The 22228-nt window shown below is 41.3% G+C and overlaps 1 protein-coding gene across 1 annotated transcript in view; it reads right to left on the bottom strand.

Annotated features, from left to right (window-relative positions):
- Nucleotides 1-205: 205 nt before the first annotated feature.
- STK3 (serine/threonine kinase 3) overlaps nucleotides 206-22228 on the bottom strand; it is a 175854-nt gene continuing 153831 nt past the window's right edge. Inside the window, exon 11 of the mRNA XM_060243453.1 lies at nucleotides 206-3836. Within this exon, the coding sequence (XP_060099436.1) occupies nucleotides 3678-3836 (159 nt within the window). The 3' untranslated portion in view covers nucleotides 206-3677. The remainder of the gene's footprint in view (nucleotides 3837-22228) is intronic.

The following is a 22228-nucleotide window of genomic DNA, read 5'->3' as shown; positions in this document are numbered from 1 at the left end:
ACAATACTTCAGCACAAGTCCTAATCTCAAAGCAAACAGCCTTTGGAAACAAAGACAAGGTGAGCAGGCTATTGTGTCAATCCTAACTAGGCCATATTTGTGGAATACATCTTATTTCAACAGACCTTTTTCTTCCACAAACGTGTGCTTAATATTGCAAGCTAGTACGAAATTGGTGTATTCATTAAGAGGCAAGTCACAAACATAGATGGAAAATAAGTTTTATTCAAAATGTTTGGTAACAAACAATTATTTTGAGAGTTTTTTGCAAACTATACTTAAAACATTTATATACAGGACAGGGAACAACCATAAATCAAGTTGGGTTAAAATTTCACAATAGTTAATAATCAGCTCCACTGGCTTTATTGCAAGTTTTTAGTAAAATAAATACTTTACAAAAGATGCACATCTTTCAGTGGAGATAAAAAGTGGTTATGGACACAAATAGTATAGGTTTCAGTAAATATAAATAAATATCAAAGAATAATAAAAAAGACTAATTGTCTGTAAATTTTGTCCCTAAATTTCACTAGTATACAATTTGTTGCCTGATTTAATAATGATCATGAGTATTTTAAGATTACTGCATTTGGTTCCCAAAATGTCTAGTCGTGTATCAGTTGGGGAAAGTGTTGGATATATAACATTTTAAATAGTATGCAGTTATTTGTGTACCACTGCTGTAGTTAATTTTTCTCTGTATTACTGTACATAAGAAATTTTTAAAATCCAAGTCAGAAACTCAGTTGTGACCCTAAGACAGCAATCCTAAGCAGGTCTACTTTGAATTCTACTATGGTCTTATTCAATAGGGCTTACTCCCAGGAAAGTGTCCTTAGGATTGTGCTGTTAGTATCTAAACAAAGATGAAGCTTCATAAATGTTTTCAGGCTGACCACTGGCTCTTTGTTATTACCCCTTCTGGTTTGTGATGGTTACAAAACTATACCAAGAAAGGAAGTCAGAGAACGTGTGATTGATCCAAGTCAATCATACATAAGGCACACCAGGGAATAGCAAGGCCGATGTCCACACTAGATTTTTTTTTTGGCTTTAAGTTTTTACAGAATAGGAAATGGCGTGGCTTAGAAATAGTGTGTGTGTTTTAAAATCTCATTAAGACTTTGGTGCTGTTCTGAAGAACTGAGGGAGCCACTCTTGATATTAAAGTGTCATTGCGTGATTAAGGCTCTGTATAGCATTGTGAGGGACAGAGTGTACGTAATTCCCTGGTCCCTTTGTATTAGTACAGGGTTCTGGTCGTGCCTCATGAACTATAGTAGCAATGATAATTAGGGCTACTTTAGTACAGCGAAGAGCATTCTCAGGCAAGACTGCAACTAGTCCTAAGGACCCGAAGGCTCACAGCTTCTAAGTCTGGCACAGCCTTTGCATCAAGCCTGGAGGTGTAACAACGAACTCTCTTGCTGTAGAGCTAAACAGACAACTCTACCTGTTGTGATGGTCATCTTTGAGTTTCAACAGAATGAAGTGGATGGAGGGGGGCATATCACCAATAATACTATCCGCATGATTCTTTTTGCACTGTAGATTGTTATAAGCTTATCTTTAGGAAGGTTCCATAAGCCATGTCATAACTTTATGCAGCACAAAATCTTAAAAGGATGATTTAAAACTATATGACCAACTATAGTTTCACAGTACATCACTACAGCTCTGGTGTGAAGAAAGATAGTGGCATACCTGAAATAAACAGTACTGGATCAGGGGGGAAAACCCCCCTACTTTCTCCACCTGTTTCAGAAGAGCAATGTGAGGGTCTGTAACAGCTTTCAGCAAGTTTTTTAAAACAACAATGTTTAGCTTGCAGTTATATAACACATCTAGTGTGCACACAGCTACACAGTCAAAATTCTATTGAGACAGAATACAAAGGAATGGTCCTTTGATGCTGACAATTTCTCTTGATTGTTTAAGGCTTTTCAGAAAATGCCACATGGTTTCCCAGGCTGGAGTGCTCAGAATAAAACAGTTGCAGTAGGTATTAAGAAGGATGGAATGTTTAATGATACACAGAAGAATCCAATGCAAAAATATCTACCCCATTAGAATCCTTACTGTTTACAAATCATTGTCACGGATTTCAAGTGTTGTGGGAACTACTATATTAATGGGTGGTCAGCAGAAGAGGCAAGAGAAGCTAGCTCAGCACACCTTTGAATGTTATCATGCTACCAAAAAGACACAGCTTGACATACAGACAGGAATACAATACTTTCCACCAATCAAATGCTGGGAAAATATGGCAACATACTAGAGAAAATCCCCTGTGTCAGTGGCTTTCAAGAGAGCTCTGAAAAACAGCTGTTGGACCTAAGAGAGTAACAAATCTGTTACTATGGAGAGGACAGGCTGTTGAATGATCACAGGCAACTCGTATTCTCCAGTATCACCTGAACACTGTCAAGAATGGGGCCACCTTGCCAGCACACATACACTTTTTAGATTTCTTCTGCAGCCGTATTCCAACTATTTTGGAAGATATGCCAGATTAGACTATTTCATTTTCAGCAGCACAAACCTATAAAATTATTCATTAAACTCAAGAGAGTTTGGCATTTGGCAGAAAGAACTGCTGCTGAGGAGGGGGAGAGATCCTGTGTACGCTTGTGGCCAATGGATCAGAAACATCTTCTTTGGCTTTTAAATTAAGAGTTTCTCAAAGTGGCGTCATAACAATAGCTAGTTTGGGGCAGAATAAATCAACAAGTGGGTTTGGGGGGGAGGCAGCAAAACAAATCAACTGACTGAAAAATGGGAGTCAAATGGGATGCTGAAACTAAACACACATGAAAGGCAGCTGCAGTAAAAAAAATGGGATCCAAAAAGGACCATGGGGACTGTTTCTCCTGCATGACTGGGGGTGGGGGGAGCAGAAAGAGAGCTGTAGAGGCACTTGTCTCTCATCTTGTAAGATAATGCTTGGAAGAAGTGGAAGCAAGTATAAAAGCCCTACTGGAACTTCTCCTGTGCCAGCCCACAGATGTAAATGCAAGATGTTGGAGAAAGCTCAGCAGAATTTTCCAGTGCAATGTGCCCTCCGTCCACAGACAAGTATTTTTGCATTGCAGCTAATGCATTACTAAGTCCCCAGTAAAGCATAGTGCCTATTAAACAGAGCCCAAAATCTTTACCAGAGTCAGGACTTAATGTGATTTTTGATTAGAGTGTGCCCATGCACAAACATTTTTACTTATTCCATTGTTGATTCCACCTGCCACTAGTATCTTCAGGCCCTATTTATAGTTAAAAGGCAGAAGCACAAAAAATAAATAAGATCACCTAGGCATATATAATAAATAGGGTTTTCGATGGGGACATATATTGCAACTTAAGGCCCTGTAGTACTGAGCAATTTGGAGATAGCTTTAAGTATTACTGGGAACCAAATACTCCTCCTCCTCATATAACATCCAGCATTTCTGTATCTTAGCTGGAAAGGGATCTGGAAGTGGAATGTGATGTTTCTACTGTATTAAAACATTAACAATAGGACAGGTTTTCCATTCAGAATGCAGAATATACAATGTGCTCTGTTCTAGCGCTTTAGCTTTTGGTGAAGCTCAAGGCTGCTGCATTTCAAAACTCAGATCTATGTACAGTTTTACCAGTGTCCTTATCGACAGATAACCTTTACTTCAGAAGTGATGAGATTAGAAGTTCTGCTGTCTTCGTTTTTTTGCATCCATAGCATCCAGAATTGGCTGCCTCTTAGCCGTGTATCTTTGACGAAGTTCTTCGATTTCTCGTTCCATCATAGGATCCAAAGCTTTTAACCTCATCTGCAGCTCTTCCAAACTTAGATTTTTCAGCTGTCCAGACAGGGATAAACAGAAGGGTCATTTAATACAATGTAATTTCACCAGAAGTACAACACTGTTAACTGAATATCTGTCATTCTCAATCGTACACAAAATAGAAAAATGCACAGGCAATGTATTTGAAAGGCTTAATCCATCACATACTGAGACTGATTGCGCTGAACTCAGGAAGTCCCAAAAAAGCAATAACAGTTTGCACATGGTTGGATCTAGTTTAAAAGGAGCAAGACACAATCTCTATGGGATGAATCTGAGTAATGAATCAACAGTTCATTAAACTTGTGGAGGCTAGCCTGGACTACTGAGCTCCTTGAATGATTGAGATTTTAGTGTCCACCTCACAACCTGGAACCTGTCCTTTGGGTCTAGTAAGTATGCTTTGAGTTAGCTTGTAAAGACAATATCGCTAGTGGGCTAGCATGGAAGGGGTACTGTCATACGCTCATGTGTACAAAGACAAGAATTTTCACAGGCGGAAACTTTAGGTCACTCACAGGGGCACTGCCGCATCTACTCAAGACAAGCTGTCTTGGATGCTCAACACCACCTGAAACCGCATCTACTCAAGACAAGCTGTCTTGGATGCTCAACACCACCTGAAACAACGGCCTGAATTCAAGGAAAGTAAGAAAGGTTAAAGCCAAGTTCCTTCTGCTCTAAGCGGTACATTAGCATGTTTTTACAAAAAAAAGGGAAAAACAAAAAAAGAAAGTACTTGATTAATTGATCGGAGCTATCCAAACATTAACAACAATGAAGGCTATTTACAAAATGGCTTATTTGCATGCTATGAATGACTGAGGCTGGATTCCTGCCAGCAAGTGGGGGTGCTGCAGGCAATGGCTCCTTCCACCTGTGCTTGCAGGAAATAGTTGTGTTTCAGAACTGAAAACAAAACAGTGAGGTTCATATTTATCACACTGTCCTGAGGCAGTACGCCTTCACAACCTTGTCAGAGCAGCTATTGTGTGTGTGTACACATGCCAGTTGAGTTCCACTGGTGGTAAAAATTAGCCTATTTCAGACAAAACAAAACAGTTCAAGGAACTGAATACTAAACCGTACCCTTATGAGGAAAACACATAGCATGTCTGACTTTGCAGAACAATTCCAGGCATTCTAATATGGCAAAACAACGCCCCCCCCAAAAAAAACTAAAAAACCAACAAAAACCCAGCACACATACAAAAACCATGATATCCAAATCAACCTGCTTGTGAGTCAATACTGAGTTTGTGGGAGCAGTGTATTTTTCCATGAACAGAATCTGAACTATTATTTCTAACTTTCATTTTGATTGTCAGCTGGATCACACAAACAGCAAGAAAACTGAATACTGTGCATGCAACTTGGACTTCTCATAGTGCTAACTAGTAGCTAACATCAATATGTAAAAACAGGAAGAGGTCTTGTCAAGAAATTAAAATGCTCCCCATTTTAAAAAATATTAAAGAGGAGTAAGGGTAGAAGTAGAAGTGAGCAGTCTGGTAACGAATTGGTAAGGCAGGAACCACTCAAGAAGTGCAACGCCTCTTCCATTATAAACCAAAGGTCACTTTCCATATTATGGCTACAGTCCAGTGCATTACCTTCAGATCTCACTGAAAGATGAAATGATAGTTGCCTTCAAATACTGGCTTTCACACTGGAAAAACTCACTCATTCTCCCTAATGGAATTCCTTACCATGGTTCATGTTATATTCAGGTGGCAGTTGTGTGCTTTTGCACATGCATGTCCTTACATACAATGTCTTATTAAAGATGGACCACACATAAAAAACTCTTTTCAGTAACACAAATATACAGAGCAACAGTTCAGTACAGTGGGTACAGGGGAAAAAAGTCTCTGTGAGAACACTTTGCAAGCATCACTGAGCTTTGCTCTGGATTCATGTGTATGTGTTAAAATCAAGCATTAAAACAGAGCAAATAAACAAAGAAAAAGTAAACAAATCTGTCAGTGGCTTTTCTATGGTCCAGTGTGCTAAGTTTAGGTATTAACAACAACAAGAAAAGTGAGATGTCACCTATACCTGAAAAATTCATAAGCAAAACAAATTGCAGCTGTAGTAAAGCTGTCAGAATCCTATAAGAGGAAGGAATCATTTTTCATGAATGTATTTAGTTACGCTCTAGAGCAAAGGGGCAGGAAGGAGGAGGAGAGATTGGATTTATACCCTGCCCTTTGTTAGCCAAAGGAGTCTCAGAGTGGCTTACAAATCTCCCTTACAAATCATTCCCTTCTCTTACCCACAACAGATACCCTGTGAGGTAGGTGGGGTTAAGAGAACTCTCTCAGAACTGCTCTTGACCAGAAACAGCCTTGAGAGAACTTGTGACTGACCCAAGGTCGCATCAGCAGGTGTATGTGGAAGAGTGGGGAATCAAGCCCAATTCATAAAATCAAGATTAACTGCCTACTCCTTTATGAACCTACCAAACCCAGTATGGTCACCTCCTGTGGCTCTGCTTTAGATGCTGCCATGTTCTCAGATTAGGTGGTGGCAACACAGGAGAAGGCTTCCTGCACTATAGTACTAAAGCTCTGGAACTCCCCTCCCCGAAGGAGACTCATCTGTCCCCTTAATTTTTTTTTTGTATTTTTGTGTGTGCATACCTGGAAGTCATGGGGACCTCTGGTAACTGACCTCTACTGGGAGCATGGAGGATATTCAGAGAGGTGGTTGAATAAGGCCTGCCCCCTACTTCCTAGCTGCTGGTATTCATTAGAGGTCTCCCATCCAAGTCTGCCTTGCTTAGTTTCTGAGATCTGATGAGACTGGGCTTGCCTGGTCAAGGCTCTTTTGTCCCCTTCTGCTGCCACCAGTGGGTGAATTTCCCCCCCCCCTATGTCTGGTGATCCTCAGTGATTCTTCTTTCCTGACCAAGGTTTTAATCGCTGTTTTTATATCTTTGTATATATTTTAACTCTGTTTTTAATCTGTTATGATGATGTGGGTTTTTTTGGTTTTAACAGTTTTTAAGACATACTTTTAATTAGTTAGCCACCTTGGCAGCCCCAGCAAAGGCATAAAGGCAGGGCATAAAGGCAGCCCCAGCAAAGGCATAAAGGCAGGGCATTTTGAGGAGGAAACTGAAAGGAAAGGTAAATACGGTCAAAACCCTTGGGGAAGCTTGGTCACTATTTAAAACAATAATCCTAGAAGCTCAGATAAAATACATACCACAAGTTATGAAAGGCACAAACAGGCATAAGAAAAGGCCTGCATGGTTAACAAACAAAGTAATGGAAGCTGTAAAAGGTAAGAAAGACTCCTTTAAGCGGTGGAAAACCAGTCCAACTGAGATTAGTAAAAGGGAACACAGGCTGTGGCAAATCAAATGCAAGACTGTAATCAGGCAGGCAAAAAGGGACTATGAGGAGCATATTGCAAAAAACATAAAGACCAACAATAAAAATTTCTTCAAATATATTAGAAGTAGGAAACCAGCCAGGGAAGCAGTGGGGCCCTTGAATGACCATGGGGTAAAAGGATTACTGAAGGAGGATAGGGAAATGGCTGAGAAGCTGAATGAATTTTTTGCCTCCGTCTTCACTGTGGAAGACGAGAACCTTTTGCCCGCCCCAGAACCACTAATTTTGGAAGGGGTGTTGAAAGACCTGAGTCAGATTGAGGTGACAAAAGAGGAGGTCCTACAACTGATAGACAAATTAAAAACTAATAAGTCACCGGGTCCGGATGGCATACATCCGAGAGTTCTGAAAGAACTCAAAGTTGAACTTGTGGATCTTCTAACAAAAATCTGTAATCTTTCATTGAAATCTGCCTCCGTTCCTGAGGACTGGAAGGTAGCAAATGTCACCCCCATCTTTAAAAAGGGTTCCAGAGGAGATCCGGGAAATTACAGGCCTGTCAGTCTGACTTCAATACCGAGAAAGTTGGTAGAAACCATTATTAAGGACAGAATGAGTAGGCACATTGATGAACACGGGTTATTGAGGAAGACTCAGCATGGGTTCTGCAAGGGAAGATCTTGCCTCACTAACCTGTTACAGTTCTTTGAGGGGGTAAACAAACATGTGGACAAAGGTGACCCGATAGATGTTGTTTACCTTGACTTCCAGAAAGCTTTTGATAAAGTTCCTCATCAAAGCCTCCTTAGAAAGCTTGAGAGTCATGGAGTAAAAGGACAGGTCCTCTTGTGGATCAAAAACTGGCTGAGTAATAGGAAGCAGAGAGTGAGTATAAATGGGCAGTCTTCGCAGTGGAGGACGGTAAGCAGTGGGGTGCCGCAGGGCTCGGTACTGGGTCCCATGCTCTTTAACTTGTTCATAAATGATTTAGAGTTGGAAGTGAGCAGTGAAGTGGCCAAGTTTGTGGATGACACTAAATTGTTCAGGGTGGTGAGAACCAGAGAGGATTGTGAGGAACTCCAAAGGGATCTGTTGAGGCTGGGTGAGTGGGCGTCAACGAGGCAGATGCGGTTCAATGTGGCCAAGTGCAAAGTAATGCACATTGGGGCCAAGAATCCCAGCTACCAATACAAGTTGATGGGGTGTGAACTGGCAGAGACTGACCAAGAGAGAGATCTTGGGGTCGTGGTAGATAACTCACTGAAAACGTCAAGATAGTGTGCGTTTGCAATAAAAAAGGTCAACGCCATGCTGGGAATTATTAGGAAAACAAATTATTAGGAAAACAAATCAGCCAGTATCATAATGCCCCTGTATAAATCGATGGTGCGGTCTCATTTGGAGTACTGTATGCAGTTCTGGTCGCCGCACCTTAAAAAGGATATTATAGCATTGGAGAAAGTCCAGAAAAGGGCAACTAGAATGATTAAAGGGCTGGAACACTTTCCCTATGAAGAAAGGTTGAAACGCTTGGGACTCTTTAGCTTGGAGAAACGTCGACTGCGGGGTGACATGATAGAGGTTTACAAGATAATGCATGGGATGGAGAAAGTAGAGAAAGAAGTACTTTTCTCCCTTTCTCACAATACAAGAACTCGTGGGCATTCGATGAAATTGCTGAGCAGACAGGTTAAAATGGATAAAAGGAAGTACTTCTTCACCCAAAGGGTGATTAACATGTGGAATTCACTGCCACAGGAGGTGGTGGCGGCCACAAGCATAGCCACCTTCAAGAGGGGTTTAGACAAAAATATGGAGCAGAGGTCCATCAGTGGCTATTAGCCACAGTGTGTGTGTATATATAAAATTTTTTGCCACTGTGTGACACAGAGTGTTGGACTGGATGGGCCATTGGCCTGATCCAACATGGCTTCTCTTATGTTCTTATAAATTTTGTAAATAAATAATTAGGTTAACAGAATGGAAGTCCCAATGAACACAACTGCTCTCCCCTCCCCCCCACCCCACAATATGATAAGAGCTGAAAAATTAATAGCAACAGAAAGATCTAAATAAGATTCCTTCACAAATGTACTGCACCTGCTCCAGAAGTCCACAATTGAGGGACAAGCTCTTCAGGTAGATTTCAGTCCAGTAGCACCTTTGAGGACAACACAATTTAGGAGGTGGGTAATAAGCTTTTGAAGACAAATCTCCCTTCATTAGCTCATACTCCCTGGTTGGCCTCTACTGCACTCAAATCTAGATGTTCTTCTGCAGAACAATATGGTAACTCTCTGGTATTAATCTCTTCGGGGAGATTGTTCCACCCGTTATGGAAACTGCAAGTAAAGGTCCTGATCCACATTGCACGCAGTGCAGAGGAGGGTTTAATCTGCAGGATCCAAATGGTGAATGGCAGTCTCTGAAGTAAGGAGTCCCAGACCATGAAGGGCTTTCAAGCTAATGGGCAGCCACAGTAATTGCAGCAAGAGAGTCTGAATATGTCCCTGCCTTGACTTATGCTAAATATAGCTAAAACAGTTCATTGACTATACTTTGAGGAAGGGGTTTTAAAAATGAAAAGTCAGCTGACAGATGAAAAAATTACAACACAGATTTAGCTTATTTAAAACAAAGTAATATTTTAACTATAAACCTCCTGCTTTTCAAATTGGTCAGGAACTTTGATTTATTCTGTTCCTACAATTCTTTTTAGCAGCAGTGCTCTGACTACTAAAAGAGAATCACCAGGTTGATAGAATGTCAAAATGAAGTTCAGCACGGAACTCCTTCCCGCCCTCTAGTGGACCTTCCATTGCGTAAGGCCAGGCATTGTCTAGGAGCAAAACACCAAACTACTTTCCAAAGCATTCTTTTAAAGGAAGAAGTGGGAGGATACATTAACTTGTATTTCTTACCAGCACAGCTTCTGCACTTTTAAAGTGGTTGCCACCCTTTCTGAAAACAACCCTGTTTGTCCATTAGCCACTTGGCATAGCAGCAAAAGCACTGCAAAAGACTGCCCAAAATACATATTTGCTAGAATGGGACATTGCTGGAATACTGCAAACCTGTATGCACCCACCTGAAATAATGGGCAAGAACAAGCACTCCATAAATTATGAACTACCTGGGAATCTACATAATCCATGAGCCAATGGCATGTACAAACCATCTCTGAACAAGGTTTTCACATGAAAAAAAACTACCAGTATTTCATTGAAAAATTTTTGGAACCCTCATTCCAGTTCCCTTTTGCTATTAATTATGTTAAAAGCTAAACATCCATAAACCCCACAGAACAAGTAGGAAAGGGCAGGGAAAGGCTATTGATTTGATTATTTCTATCATCATCATTACTCAGGAAGGATTAAATAGAAAGAAATCCTGTTTCCTGTTGAAGTAAATGCGCTGGCACTGACTATTCCATTGCTTCATCAGATAAAAACAATCTCCTCGTGAAACTACCCTGTAGTCCAAAAATATCCTTTGTCTACAAAATTGAAAACACATATTGGACTTTTAATTATGTTGTTATACCATAAAACAATTCTGGAAGGGAAAAAAGTATTATGTTTTTATGAAGTATCAATTGAAACAATGGAATTTGTTGTTGAGAATCTCCTAGGGCAACCAAGCTCTGTTGTAATAGGGGAGAGAACTAAAGCCTTCTGGTGTGAAGGGTGTGGGAAACAAAACCAAACAAAAACTTTAAATGACATTTTAAAAACAAACAAATTGACAATATAGCAATTTACAGTCCTGAATCAGACACCAGTACTTGGTGTTATTCCTTCCAAACTCAGCTAAGGAGGTACCGTCTCATGTAACATTTCCCATGGCTACACATCAAGTTCACAACCTAATGGCATCATCTACACCAACTGGCTTCATCCACCTGCACATAATCTAATTTAGTATGTGCCAACAATGCCCTACTACTAGCTACATCGGACAAATGTGCAGGTCCCTACATGAGAAAATGAAGTAATCGAATCTATTCCAGTTTCTTACACTGAGAATCGCACCTGAAAAATTGATGATGGGGTTTCTTGTAAGGCCTCCTATGTACCCCTGCAAAGGGCACATTGGGAAAAAGATGTCCCTCATAATTTTTCACTGCCAATTTTTTCATAGTACAACTGCCAGCCTTGTTTGGGCCAGGAGTGGGCCAGAATGGGGTCTGGAAGCGTGCAATATAAACTAAGATTGAGTAGAACAGAACAAAATGATTCTGGCAGCAAAAGGACACGTCTGTGGCTTGTTATTTTGGGAGGTGGTTCTAGGGCATCTCCATGCAACAGGGTTCGCCCCCCCCCATTCAAAACAAAGAGGTATTTCTATGGATTGTGGAGGCCAAAGGAAAAGAGAAACCACTCCTTGTCACAAACCCCAACACCCTGAGTCCTCCCTAATCCAATCGCCCTCATTGATGGACCATTCCCACCACCAGGTACCCTCTTCTCATCATCAATCTAGGATCATCAGCAAACATTAGCATTCTTACCCTTGGACAAATTACATCAAGAGGCATTTTCAGTTCTTGCTTACATCCAGAAACCCATCCCTGCACATAGATGCAATTATGACAACCTCTTTGCTTTTTCCTGGGAGCCCAATTCAGCATTCCCCAGTAAAGTTTTACTCCCAGTTAATCTCATCAGTACACTGTTTCAGTGGCCAGGTACATCAGCATGCCGCAGGATATGTTTCTGGCTATTTGAGATGCTCTGGACATGCTCAGTGTGTCTTGTCTTGTCTTGCTAGAGACTTGCTGTCCCAAACTCTGAGTCACCTTCCATATTCACATCCTGTGCTCCTTGGACTCCTGGAGCTTGCCTGGACAGGTAACTATTACCTTCTGAAAAATCCCTCCTAAAAACCCCATTTCACCCCTGAACTTCTGCAACTTATGTGTGCTTGGTTTTCTGTGTGCATTTATTCTCTGTATGTATGAATTACTCTATTATTTTCCTATTAATAAAACAACCTCCCTTGGTTAAGCAACAGTCTGGTTAATTCTGACAGTTCTCTAAGGGAAAATCCTGGTAGTCAATTTGTGTAAAGCCCTCCTGTTACTGCCTCTCGCAAGCCAAAGTCTCCTTAAAAGCTAATATTCCCCCCAAATATTAGGAGACCCCCAATTCCAGCAATATCCCACCAAGCCTGTCTCTTGTAACTTTCCCTCTAATGTGATTTTCTTGTCACAGCAGCTCAAGAGGTGAGCTCTGACTCACGAAAGCTCCTGCTGGAATCAGTGTTACTAGTCTTATGGTCCCATGGCTATCCCACTGAAACACAGTCCTATCTCTCAAGGCAGTTCCTAGAAGACCATTCTAAATGATGTAAAAGAAAAGGAAAAAAGTTCTAACATATGCTTTAGTGCCCTTTCTCAAAACCTCCAAGACAGCTATTTACTATATCTCGGAGCAAATCCATTCTACCTACAAACTATTCCTCGTTTAACTTGACCCTATCACTCATGGTCCTTCTTCCACATTCTTCCCTTTGCTTTTCACAAAAGCAGCAGAGGCATTAGAAACTGATGCTACAACACTGACCACAGTTGTCACCTCTTCTGCATATGATAAAACATTCCCTCCAGAATTTAACTCAGCAGAATCATGCATGCTATACTTGTAATAGCAACTTATGTTAACGGCACACATTTTCAATGGAACTGCTAGCTGGGAAAGCACGGGATTGTGGAAATGACACATGTTCCTGTTTGGAATAACCAGGGAAGGAGGGGGGCAAGTGTTCTCAAAATCCTTTGAAGCATCACTTATAGCATGCTAGTTGCCAGATAGGTGGGCAGAATCACAGCACAACAGAAGCCAACGTTTGGGTGCAAAATGGCACAATGTGGCATACACAGGGAATCTGTTTTGTTAACAGCAGCAATTGATTTTGAAATTAAACATGAAATTCTGCAGCCAAGAGCAGATTGTAAAATGACAGTTAAAATGCTACATTTCAAAGAGCACTACTATGAAGAAACTCGTCCTCAGATAGACAAAGAGTTTCCAAATTACTGCACATGAAAGTTTACTAATCCATGAAAAACTCCTTTCCTACCTGTTTAATGTGTACATTTTTTCAAGTTACAGAAAATATGCTGAAACAGAATGATCAGCAGTTAAAGTTATTTATGGACGAACATCTGTGTTATTGGGGAAACAGCAGCTACAGCTCCTTTTCCACCTTACAGTATCACTCCTGCCATTTTAAGCAGAGCTCACCTTTCTAAATCAATTGAAGCTAACGGGTTTAGGATGGCAGCACTGGAATAGAGGTGGTTTTTTTAGTCTAGGAGGGAGTGTTGCTCAGTGGTAGAGGATCTGCTTTGCATGCAGAAGGCTTCAGGCTCAACCTCCAGCCTCTCCAGTCAAGTGGATCAGAAGTAGGTGATGTGAAAGACCTCCACCACAGTCCTTGGATAGCCACTACCAGTAAGAGTAGACAATACTGTCCATGACAGACAATAATGCTCTGATTCAGAATGACAGCTTTGTGTGTTCAAGAATCCTACCTCTTCTATGCGGACCCACTGAGTTCTAGCAAACCAACATGCCCCAGGAAGTGTCTCGTAAAAAGCAGCACATGAGGGGACATTATCACTAACCTATTTTGCTGATGAAAAGTTTCTGTTGTCCGTAAATCAGCAAGAACAAGTGACACATGTGTTTGCTTAAGAGTCAGAACACTTACATCAGCATCTTAGCATCAACTCTGACTTCATTTCTTTGGGTCAAACAATAAAAAAGCTGAGTTCCAGATCCTTAAAATCCATGTTTTGAACTGACTTCATAGAATCAAGGCATGTGTACATTAAGTGTCGTCAAGTCCCTATTAATTAATGTTCTCCAAAATGTCCTATTGTTAACAGTCTTACTCAGTTCCTGCAAATTGAGGGCCATGGCTCCTTGACTGAATCAATCCATCTCAGGTTGGGTCTTCTCTTTTCTTGCCGCCTTCAACATTTCCTAGCATTACTGTCTTTTCCAGTGACTCTTGTCTTCCCATAACATGACTAAAGTACAATAGTTTAGTCATTTTAGCCAAGATATTGATCTGTGATGATTCTATTTCATTCACACATCACCAAACAGCAACATTTAAAACAAGGAAATCAAAGTGTTATTTTACTGTCTTTGAAGGGTATGAATGTATGAAACAGCCTTGCATCTGATCAGAAATCAGTCCATTAGCCCCACAACATTTACTCCAACGGGCAGCAACATTTCTCCAAGCTCTCAGAAATCTGCTACCTGAGCGTGCATTCACATTTCCACAAGCAAATTGCAACTTGATTGTGACAGGCATAAATCCGGTCAATTGCCAGGCTCAAGCCCCTCCCCCCACACGTAAAACTTGCAGCACATGAATATGGAAGGCTTAAAACAACTCTAATGACTTGTGACATCCAAATGCTGGACTAACTGGGTGTACATTTCTTCCCAGTAAGCAGAGCTCATAACTACAGCTGAATTCTGGTAACAAACGCTACAGAAAGAAGTTGCCCCACTAGTACTGGTTGCCACAGTTGCATGTTATAACTAATGAGAGTTTGTTAAAAGGCTTTTGTTTTTAATGTCCACACATTCTGGAGAAAAGGAACATAAAAGGCTGGCAATTAGCTAAGTATATACTAATGAATAAACCAAGATTTATTTGTTGTATGTAATTGCAGCTTGAGGTTTGAATGTCAGGGATTGAACCTGGGATTTTCTACATGCAAAACACCACCGGGCATGTGCTCTAACACTTAGCTATGGTCCACATTCTATAGAAATGAAATGGAAGTTAATTGACAGAAGATATTCTTGGTATTTTTTTTAAAAAGCAAATGTCCGCAGTTGCTAACAAAGATTAATCTCTTAAAAACAATTTCCTGGAAACAAGACTCAGTGAATGCCACAGAACTTACTTTTGAGCAGACCTGCAGGGGACTGCTGTCCAAAGCAGCCAAGTTTTGAAGCATTTGGGATCCACCTCTCAGCAATAATTCCACACCATGGTGTCAGCCTTTATTTCAAAACTCATGGAAGTTTCTCAAGGAAACTCTTCCTCCCTCCCTTCTTCCCCCCAAACATCTGGCTGTGTTATACATTTACTTCAATCATCGGAAGAAAGCTTTTTTCTACAAAGTAACAGACCACTTGATTAGATGTGGCTAGCTGTCACATAGGAAACTGAAGCAATTTTGATACAGGCAGGTGTGCATCAATCAAAGCAAGACATTTAAAGAACAACCCCCACCTCCAGGACAAACATTGGGGAAAACAGTGTGGCAGCTTCAAACTAAGGAATTATTCTGCTAAAATAATCAGCAAAAGAAGAATTAAGACTATTTGCCCGGGCAATTTTGACTTAACTGAAACAGACAAACAACAACAAAAAATACTGCTTCAGCAGTTTGTAAACAGGAAGAAACATCAAGAAATATTTTAAGCCAAACTCTGGAAGGTTTGCCAGAATGCATCCCACTCTTACAGGCAGAGCTTGCAGTCTGCAGTAACCAAGGGGAGAAAGGGGAGTCAGGTACTGGGTTTACTTCTCCCCAAAACAACTACTTTGACTGGCTAGACCAGAGGTTTCAAACTCATTTGTTAAAGGGCCAAATCTGACATAGATGCCACTTTGTCGGGCCGAGCCACATATGTCATAAAATGTAACTGGAGAGCCAGTTTGGTGTAGTGGTTAAGTGTGCAGACTCTTATCTGGGAGAACCGGGTTTGATTCCCCACTCCTCCACTTGCACCTGCTAGCATGGCCTTGGGTCAGCCATAGCTCTGGCAGAGGTTGTCCTCGAAAGGGCAGCTGCTGTGAGAGCCCTCTCCAGCCCCACCCACCTCACAGGGTGTCTGTTGTGGGGGAGGAAGGTAAAGGAGATTGTGAGCCGCTCTGAGACTCTTCGGAGTAGGGGGCGGGATATAAATCCAATATCTTCTTCTTCTTCTGCCAGGTACCAAAGATATAAACTTTATAAAGGACATAGGCAAACCCAACTAACAGTATTATTCTTTACTCAAAATACAAACAAAAGCCTTCAGCGGTACTGTCTGGGAGGTTAGCTAACATTGCTTATCAGGAAAGATCTTGCCCATGCAATGGAAGGCACCTTGAAACTGTCGCCCATGTCTTACTTCATTGCAATTTTTACGGGGAAGTCTGGGACTGTATAATCAGCATGGGTTCTGTAAGGGAAGATCTTGCCTCACTAACCTGTTACATTTCTTTGAGGGGGTGAACAAACATGTGGACAAAGGAGACCTGATAGATGTTGTTTACCTTGACTTCCAGAAAGCTTTTGATAAAGTTCCTCATCAAAGGCTCCTTAGAAAGCTTGAGAGTCATGGAGTAAAAGGACAGGTCCTCTTGTGGATCAAAAACTGGCTGAGTAATAGGAAGCAGAGAGTGAGTATAAATGGGCAGTCTTCGCAGTGGAGGACAGTAAGCAGTGGGGTGCCGCAGGGCTCGGTACTGGGTCCCATGCTCTTTAACTTGTTCATAAATAATTTAGAGTTGAGAGTGAGCAGTGAAGTGGCCAAGTTTGCGGATGACACTAAATTGTTCAGGGTAGTGAGAACCAGAGAGGATTGTGTGGAACTCCAAAGGGACCTGTTGAGGCTGGGTGAGTGGGCGTCAACATGGCAGATGCGGTTCAGTGTGGCCAAGTGCAAAGTAATGCACATTGGGGCCAAGAATCCCAGCTACCAATACAAGTTGATGGGGTGTGAACTGGCAGAGACTGACCAAGAGAAAGATCTTGGGGTCGTGGTACATAACTCACTGAAAATGTCAAGACAGTGTGCGTTTGCAATAAAAAAGGCCAACGCCATGCTGGGAATTATTAGGAAGGGAATTGAAAACAAATCAGCCAGTATCATAATGCCCCTGTATAAATCGATGGTGCAGTCTCATTTGGAGTACTGTGTGCAGTTCTGGTCACCACACCTCAAAAAGGATATTATAGCATTGGAGAAAGTCCAGAAAAGGGCAACTAGAATGATTAAAGGGCTGGAACACTTTCCCTATGAAGAAAAGTTGAAACGCTTGGGACTCTTTAGCTTGGAGAAACGTCGACTGCGGGGTGACATGATAGAGGTTTACAAGATAATGCATAGATGGAGAAAGTAGAGAAAGAGGTACTTTTCTCCGTTTCTCACAATACAAGAACTCGTGGGCATTCGATGAAATTGCTGAGCAGACAGGTTAAAACGGATAAAAGGAAGTACTTCTTCACCCAAAGGGTGATTAACATGTGGAATTCACTGCCACAGGAGGTGGCGGCGGCCACAAGCATGGCCACCTTCAAGAAGGGTTTAGATAAAAATATGGAGCAGAGGTCCATCAGTGGCTATTAGTCACAGTGTGTGTGTGTGTGTGTGTGTATATATATATATAAAAAAAATTTTGGCCACTGTGTGACACAGAATGTTGGACTGGATGGGCCATTGGCCTGATCCAACATGGCTTCTCTTATGTTCTTATAATCAAACCTATCATGTCTAACCTTTATGGATCACCTGAGGCGAAGTTAGTTTTCTATTATCTGAGTGATGTTCCCATGTTACAAGCCTAGTTGCAAAGTATGTTTTGGCTGCCATAACAATCAGGGAACAAAAAATTAGCTCTCCTTGATTTTGGATTGGTTTTTATAACTGAAACTCTGTAAATTTGCCATGCTGTACTTTTTATTTCCATGCCAATAAAGGGATTTGTATTTACAAACAAAGCAATTGATTCCTAGAACTGAGAGCAATTGATTTACTGGGGAGACCAGAAAAGCCCCAATTTAATCATATGCAAGACTAGGTTTTTTCCAAGCGATACCATAAAAGGTGGGGTACCTTTTACCACCATATATATCAGTTGCTTGCGGGCTGGGTAAGAGCATTGGATGGGCTGGTTCTGGCCCCCAGGCCTTAGGTTTGACACCCATGGGCTAGAGGGGCTCCTCAGGTCTCATGAAAGTCACTTCCAGCTCTGTTATTTAAACTCCTATAACAGGAGATGCCTGGGATTGAACCTGTGGCTGTATGCAGCATGTACTCTACCACTAAGCTGTGAGCAACTGCCTCTTTTGTTCTCAAAAAATCAACAGCAAAGCAAAATTGCTGTAATCATTCCCAGAACATATTTTCCCCCTATTACATATTGGGTACTACAGTTCATTTCAGAGCACAGTACCAGAATGGAAGGAATACAGTTAGTCCACATAGGTTGGATCTTAGGAGTGCATTCGTCTAGTATAACCACTTTACTCCACGGCAAGCAGAGCAAGGCATTAACAGCATCTTGTGCCAGTGAATGCTCTTCAACAGGAGGAGAATGGATCCACAGGATCCAACCCTTTATCTCCTTCATTAAAGTCATACTAAAAAGATATTGACTTTTAAATAAAGATACTAGGAAGTCACTCAAGCCCTGTTGGGACGCCACATGCAGACATTTTAAGACCTAGTAATTTGCCCATAGTCCAGTTTTTAGCAGCTGTAGGGATACACAGAAGCTCCAGTCCATATCCAAAATATTCATGAATAATATATATTTTCATTCCAGAGGGGATACTGTTATTACACTGGAGAAAGGGAAGCCATGCGTAACATATTCAGAACAGTGATGTTCAGATTTTTAAACCAAACAGACATTGACTCAGGTACAAATTGATGTAGACAATGTTTTGTTTGCTTCAAAAACATGCTCTTCCTAGCAACTGCTTAAATGAATCTCACAGATGCTACAGGCCTTATCAGAGCTCTTTGATATATTTTTTTAAAATATGGATTGCTAATACTGTATTTCTGAGTCATCTATTTCCCCATCTGCTAGTAATTCCTACAATGTTGAACTATCAACATAACGACTAACAATAATTTTCTATGGCAATTGTAATGGTGGGTTGCCCGTAGCACTTTCTAAGATTTAACTAGTGCATGCCTCAGATTGTTTTGAGCTGTTAATAAATTCAAGCAACAGACACCCTTTTCTTTTACTCCAATTCTAGGTCATTCCTTTGCTGTCTATAAGAAGAATATTGGTTTTCTTTTATGGAGTTTAGTCCATCAAGCAGCTTATTTTATTCAATGCTGAGTTTGAATCAAGAATCAAGTGAAATGGCAGCCAGCTGGGTCTTTATCTGAAGCCTACACTTAAGTCACCATTAGTCTCACTCTGCCAAGGACTTTTCGACACAACACCAGTCAACTGGGGTTGAGATGAAAGAAATGTCAGTGTAAAACCAGACCTATTAGCTTTTCTGAAGCAAAGCATTCTAAAGGCCTACTGAGAGCAGGGAATAGAAAAAATGGTAGAAACTGCAGCCCTTAATCCTGAGAAAATAAGCTGCCCCCGCACTCTGCTGTGGCCATGTGCCTAGACATCTACTTCCTCTCTTCTTTTTAATGAAGGAATGAGGTGATGGCCTCTCTCCCACTGATGGGGAAAATGCAGGGATTGAGTTTAATCACACACACACACAGGTTATTTCTGTTTCCAAAGATTATCTGACCATCTGATCTTCATTTTATTGCATGAATGGTCCTCAATCCAATAACCAGAAATTGTGAATGCAAACCCAAAGGCTGGATGAAGGTCTACTGCTGGAAACTCTGGACCTAGCATCCTTACTTATGTGTTTCCAACTAATGCAGGGGTGTCAAAGTCATTTGTTACAAGGGCTGAATCTTCATCTTGTCGGGCCAGGCAAGATGAAACTTTACAAAAGACACAAACACATAAACACTCAGCCTAATCCACCTCACTGGCTTGTTGAGCCTCAACCAACAGAAAGGAGAGGGGCTTGGCTCAGTAGCTCTGCTGTGCAATTGAGACAGCCTGACAAAGCTAGCTCTCCTTCCCCCACTTCCTCCCTAGGGGAAGAGCTTTGCTGTGTAGCTCCTGTGCAACTGAGCAAGCCTGGCAAAGCAAGTTGTGATGCAGAAGGAAGCAAAAGAGGGAGAAGGAAGCAGATGACAGTTAGCTGCTTGTGGGCCTGATGAGAGTCTTCAGGGGGCCTGCTTCAGCCCCTGGGCTGCATGTTTGACACCCCTGCACTAATGTGTTTCAACTGCACAGGGAAGATGTTTATGGGAGCTTAGCTCTGCATCCAGTTCACCTTCACCAAACGCTAAATGAGGCTGCAATGATAGCAGTGCAATCCTGGAGTAAATGGGGGGTGGGGGTAAGAGAATGGGGGGATTCGCCATCGACTAAGATGAATTAGTTGAACAAGTAGGTACAATCAAAAAAATTTTAGTAGTTAATGCAGCACATTAATCTAGAAGTCAAATCAACGGGAGTTTCTGTGGTGACATTACAGAGGCTATTGTGCCCAGAATCACATTTTAATGTAGCACATTTGTGTCTTTCCATATCTTTCCTGCACTCAGCATGAATACTGAGTGAAGTAAAATACTGAGTTTGGATTATAATGAAGTATAAATTACAATGTATCTTCCATTCTAGAATCTAAGTTATCTACAGAACTAAGGCTCTAAATCTATCTATGTAGCACTGTAAAATGTTCCAAGCACTCCATATAAAGGCTGCCTTTTAATCCTGTGAGTATTGTCATCCCTCATACTAAGATGGTAGTGTGAATGTGTGACATATCAAGTGGGCCTGTGTGAGATCAAGGTAAAGAGGGAATCTGAATCAGGACCTCCTGATTTGTAGTCAAGTCTCCTACACAGGTATCTGTAGCAGAGCTGTACCCCTCTAAGCCCATTCTGCTTAAATCAAAGTCCTTTTTGTAACTGTCACTTGATTTCTGTTGAATTTTTTAGAAACTTGGAGAGGCCCAGCATAGCAGAAAATAATAACAATGACATCCTAAAAAGAGTTACATTACATTCTTCTATTATGTCCTCATTCATTTTTGGCACAGCCATTTAATTACATACTGGTTCACAAAATTGTCCACTTTACAAGTATGTGTGTGTTTTAGGTTATAGTCCCATAGGTTTTGAATTCTAAACAAAAACTTTAAACCAGAAGAATACAAAAACACAGGAAACAGTTTTCAACACAATAGGTGAAGCAGCACAAACTGTACTTCCTCTCTCTTCTGGATCTTGTTTAAGTGGGAGAGGTGCATGCAGGATAATTTTATATGAACCCCCCCCCCCCCCAAAAAAAAACCCTGGAGAAGATCAAAGTTGGTGCTGGTTGAAAATACTGTAATACTGTAAGTTGCTGTTATACTTATACTGTAAATTGCTGTTAATTTATGGTTACCCCGCAGGGTTTTCAAGGAAAGAGACATTCAGAGGTCATTTGCCACTGCCTACCTCTGTGTAGTAACCCTGGACGTCTCTGGTGGTCTCCCATTCAAGCACCAACCAGGGCTAACTTTGCTTAGCTTCTGAGATCTGACAAGATCAGGCTAGCCTGGGCTAACCAGGTGGATCTAAGCTATGTGTTGACAAAATTAATAGTAACATGTCAATTATCTGCAATCTTTTGCCTTCCTACACATTTGGTATGGCCATCATTCAGTGGCAGAATGATTCAAGGTATTCTGTCCCTCAAAGCAAGGTAGAGCCATTGCTTTACTCCAGTACCACCAATGATGAGGTCTAATCAGCCCCAGCCAGCCACAGCATGGGTCTGAGCTCCTACAGACCACTGACATGTTCCTTACCAGAGAACCTGCCTTGCTGGCACAGTACAAGTACTGAATGCCTGAGACCCAAGTTTTGATTCCTGGCATCTCCATTTACCAGGATGTTAGACAGGAGAGCCAGGAAAGACCCTTCTGAGTCTGAGATCCAAGGCCATCTGACTCACTAGGAAGCTATCATGTGTGTTCTGTGCCAATTCAAACATAAAATAAACTGATATCACCAAAATGATGTGCATAAATAGGAGGAGAAAGAGGGAAACAGTGATTATGGTAGTGTGGGGAGTCAAACCTTGTCCAACACTCTTCCACCTATATCACAGATGACTTGCTAACACCTAATAAAAATCCCAATTTGCCCCTTCTTAGAATAAAAAAAAAAATCAAAATATCCCTGCTTTCTCCATTTTCTCCCTCAAAAACGCCTTGTAGCC

Source organism: Heteronotia binoei, chromosome 7 (assembly GCF_032191835.1).
Source record: "Heteronotia binoei isolate CCM8104 ecotype False Entrance Well chromosome 7, APGP_CSIRO_Hbin_v1, whole genome shotgun sequence".
In the NCBI taxonomy this organism is placed as follows: domain Eukaryota; kingdom Metazoa; phylum Chordata; class Lepidosauria; order Squamata; family Gekkonidae; genus Heteronotia; species Heteronotia binoei.
The sequence above is the reverse complement of the archived record's forward strand: the minus strand, read 5'-3'. Positions and strand labels throughout refer to the sequence as shown.